Source organism: Alligator sinensis, unplaced genomic scaffold (assembly GCF_000455745.1).
Source record: "Alligator sinensis unplaced genomic scaffold, ASM45574v1 scaffold838_1, whole genome shotgun sequence".
In the NCBI taxonomy this organism is placed as follows: domain Eukaryota; kingdom Metazoa; phylum Chordata; order Crocodylia; family Alligatoridae; genus Alligator; species Alligator sinensis.
The window spans coordinates 214,530-218,519 of NW_005842996.1; the positions used below are offsets into that span (position 1 = coordinate 214,530).

The window sequence follows — 3,990 nt, forward strand, 5'->3', positions numbered from 1 at the left end:
CTTCTGAGGGCTCATGGCAGAGCCCCCATGTGCAGAGCGGGGCAGCACAGATTGTTCCAACCCCGCCTGGCACCTGCGCGGCAGCAGCCCTATGGCATGGGTGCAGTACGGCTTGGTAGGGTGCCATGCATTGTCTAGGAGTTGGGGCCACTGGGGCTGAGTGCTGCCAGGCCCCAGCTGACTGCTGGAACCGCCCCAGTTCCCAGGCAGCATGGGACACCCTGCCAAGCTGCACTGCACCCATGCAGTGTGACAGCAGCTGCATGGGTACCAAGCGGGGGGGGCAAACTCCACTGCCCCCTATCTGCGCTGCATGCAGGGGCTCTGCCACGAGTCCTCAGAGGCCCTGGTCCCTGCTGCTGCAGCCAGTAAATGCGGGGCATTTTTTATTTTTTTTTATGTGCCAGGAGGCTGGGGCCGGGCAGGACAGCCATGGGGGCTTCTCCTGCAGCTCCTCCAGCTGTGCCTGCCTCTGCCTCTGCCTCAGCATGGGGAGCCACGGGAGAAGCCCCCACAGCTACCCTGCCTGGCCCCATCCCCAGTCCAGCCCAGCTGGTGCAGTGGGGGGGCCACAATGCAGGTGCAGCTTGCTTTGGGTGGCAGCAGGGCATAGCCCCCACTCCCAGCACTACTGCGCCCGTGTCAGTGCTGGGAGCAGGGGCTCTGTCCTGCCGCTGCTTGCCAGCCTGGGCTGGGGGGCGCAGGATGTGGGTGCGGCAGCGCTGGGAGAAAGGGCTGTGCCCTGCTGCCACTTGAACCCTTCTGCCCAGAGCGAGCCATGCCCGCATCTCACTCCCCCTGCCCAGCTGGGCAAGCAGCAGCAAGGCAGAGCCCCCGCTCCCAGCACTGCCGTGCCCACATCCTGTGCCCTTCTGCTACAGCTGGGCAGCTTGTCCCAGCCCAGTCCCAGTCCTTCCCTCCCCCAACCCCAACAGACTTACCAGCTGGAGGCAGCCGCATCCAGTGTGGTGAGGGACTGCTACCTGTTTAGTCTATGGCCAAATCTCCAAAATGGCCAAAACTTTTCCAGCTTGATTTGGATGCTTCAAATCAATTCAGAGCTTTTAATTAGTCTCCCGATTAGATTTGGATTCAGTCCCTGAATCGGGCCGAATCTTTTCTGAATCGAATCGGTGACCGAAGCTTCGCACAGCCCTACTCTGCAGCACGCTAGTTGAGAATTAGTGCTGTAGAGTGGTTCCCCAGAGGGGTAGATGAAGACCTTATCACTTGAGACATTTTAAAAGCAGGCTAGACAGAGCACTGGTAATTGCCCTTGTGAGGAGCAGCCTTAGAGTAGGTTGTTTGTTGACACTACCTGGGTCAAGATGGGCCAGGTTTAATGCATGCAAAAGCCTACCACAAAACAAGATCCACATACACACATTCCTAAAATCCCCATCCGTGATTCCCCTGGGCCTGTTCAGATTAGGTTGTTACACAAATGTATCTGGCTTGCTTTGCTAGTTAATGGCTTGCTGCTTTTTCACCCCCACTCATGTACCATCTCTGTTCTCAGGCTCAACTGGAAAAGCTGCAGGCAGAGATCTCTCAGGCTGCCAGAAAGACAGGGATCCACACCTCTACCAAGCTGGCTCTTATCACTCCCAAAAAAGAGCTGAAAGAAGGGGAGATTCCTGAGATTGAGTGGTGGGACTCGTATATCATACCTAACGGCCTTGACCTGTAAGCTTCTCTTTGCTGGGCTTTGATTATTTAATTGTAGGGAAGAAACTACAGTAGTTTGGCTTGATTTTTTGAGAGCGCTTGTGCAACTCCAAGGTTCCCTTGTAATCAAGGGGAGCATCAGATGCTACCAGCTCTTCAAATCAAGACATACGTCTTTATGCAGCTTTAGAGATGCACAAGCTACTTAGAACGGTTGTATGGTCCCACATAGCTACCATGCCCAATCCTGGCCTAGTTTATACCCAGTGAGCAGATCCGATTTCATGGACATTTCACAGCACCCCCATGCCTCAGCGCTGATTGGCAGAGAGGCCCCAGGGGGGGGAGATGGGATGAAGGGGTGCCCACCATCTTGGTTGTTGGCTGCCCTTTGTATTTCCCTACCCCTTGGCACTGGTTGCTGGAGTGGCCCCAGTGTGGGGAGGAGGGACAAAGGGAAAGCCACCATCTTGTCAGCTGGCTCACACTGGGGAGCTAGCATTTTATTTTTATTAACTAGCGAATTGTCCATCAAGAATGACTGGGGGGAAGGCTTCCTAACCCTAACCTCCCCCTGCCTCCGGGGCAGGGAAGGGGGAGCTTGCCCCACTGTCCCCCTCTGCCAGCACCCCGCACCACCGCTGCTTCCAAGGAGTGGAGCGGGGCTGGGGCTGAGCCCCTCGGTCCCCGCCATCATGTGCTGTCACCACCTCCTGTCTGTAACACTCTCTCGGAGCACTCTGATTGGTTGCTTCAGTAACCAATCAGAGTGCTCCAAGAGTTACAGGCAGACAGACCAATAGACTAATTCCTTTATTATATTGCATTATTTTTGTTGATATCGTTGATTGCACGGTTTCCGCAAAATCAGTGAAACCATGAATCAAGTAGGTCCCTATTTATATCAGTACCTGGCAAAGTGCAGGCTTCAGGAGAGCAATTGGGTTTAAAAGCTGGAGTAAGATTTTTCCAAAGCCCCTTGGTGCAACTAGGGAGCACAAGTCTCATTGGAAGCAAATAGCCCAGCTCTCTTAAGCCATTAAAGAGATCTTGAAAGCATGGCCTCTTATGTCTAAATGAAAGATGGATATTTATGGCATTGGGTGATGAGAACTCTTGTCTGTTAGTACTCCTTTTAGGAGCCCTGATTCTCCCTGCATTCCTAAGCTTTTCGGTCTTATGTCTCAAGACTGGGGCTTGGATGTGTTCCATACTTAGTGCATTGCATGGGAAAAGAAAGGTGCTTTGCAGAATGCTGTGACTTGCCACATTGAAGGGGAGGGCTGGAAGTCACCCTTAAGCCTTTACTACTGACACACCAATTCTGTCCCCCTTTAGAGCAGCTGGAACCTCTAAAAGAGAGGATTACTTTGGGATCACAAACCTCGTGGAACACCCGGCCCAGCTAAACCCACCAGGTACAGTTGCGCAGCAGTCTAGCCTGAAGCTTTCTCCTAACAATGATGGTAAATAGAGGGTGTTATAGGAAGACTCATTCAGAAAGCTTGAGTGTTCTTGACCTCTGGCAGTTTGTGGTTTAAACCAAACCAGTGAGTCCTGATCCTGTTAGCAAAACCTTTGACTTTATTTCTTCCCAGAAAAAAAAAATTTAAAAAGATGTTAAGGTAAAACTTGCAGCTCTGAGACTGAGAAAGGTGAGATGACCTGTAAAAGCCATAGATCTGGATCAGGTAGACTTGCTAGAAGGAAGGGCTGCTGCTACTTAGACATCGTGTCCTTGTCTGCTTCCTGTGGTCAGCATGATAGCTTGTACCCAAGACAAAGGACACAACCATAAAAGAGAAAGGAGTAGACAATTTGGGGTCATTTATAGCGTACACAGCATTAGGACCTCTGTTTTCTGGTTCAGTTTTTGATGTAAACAGCCTACAAGGATTGCAGAGAGTTGAAATAAACTCTGGACCCAATACATGTGCCTTAAGTGGTGCTTTTTTAGGTTCTGGGCAGGGGAAGGGATGTTTATTGCAGTTTGGGCTGCCTTGGTATTGAGCATGAGGAACTATTCGCAGCTGTTTCCTACCATGTTTTTATTTCCTTTTCCTGACAAGGATCCTAGGCAGTGTTTTGGTGCTTTTCTTGAAAGAATATAACCTGACAGCAGGATGCGTTTTTGTGTTTGTTTTTTTGTTTTCCCTCCTCAGTGGATAGTGACACACCGGTGACTCTGGGCGTTTATCTCACTAAAAAAGAGCAGAAGAAGTTGCGACGACAGACCCGGCGGGAAGCCCAGAAGGAGCTGCAGGAGAAAGTCAGGTTGGGCTTAATGCCACCTCCCGAGCCCAAAGGTAAGCAATGTTTTCA

The 3,990-nt window shown here is 51.5% G+C and overlaps 1 protein-coding gene across 7 annotated transcripts in view; it reads left to right on the plus strand.

The window, feature by feature from the left end:
• The window catches only part of PRPF3 (pre-mRNA processing factor 3), a 26,042-nt gene that overhangs the window by 13,279 nt on the left and 8,773 nt on the right, over positions 1 to 3,990 (plus strand). For all 7 annotated transcript variants that reach the window (XR_003092004.1, XM_025193017.1, XM_014526260.2 and 4 more), the window contains 3 exons: positions 1,520 to 1,686; positions 3,007 to 3,086; positions 3,831 to 3,974. Coding sequence is in view for 6 of the 7 variants with exons in the window: in XM_025193017.1 (XP_025048802.1) it covers positions 1,520 to 1,686; positions 3,007 to 3,086; positions 3,831 to 3,974 (391 nt within the window). In the remaining variant the exon portion in view is untranslated. The remainder of the gene's footprint in view (positions 1 to 1,519; positions 1,687 to 3,006; positions 3,087 to 3,830; positions 3,975 to 3,990) is intronic.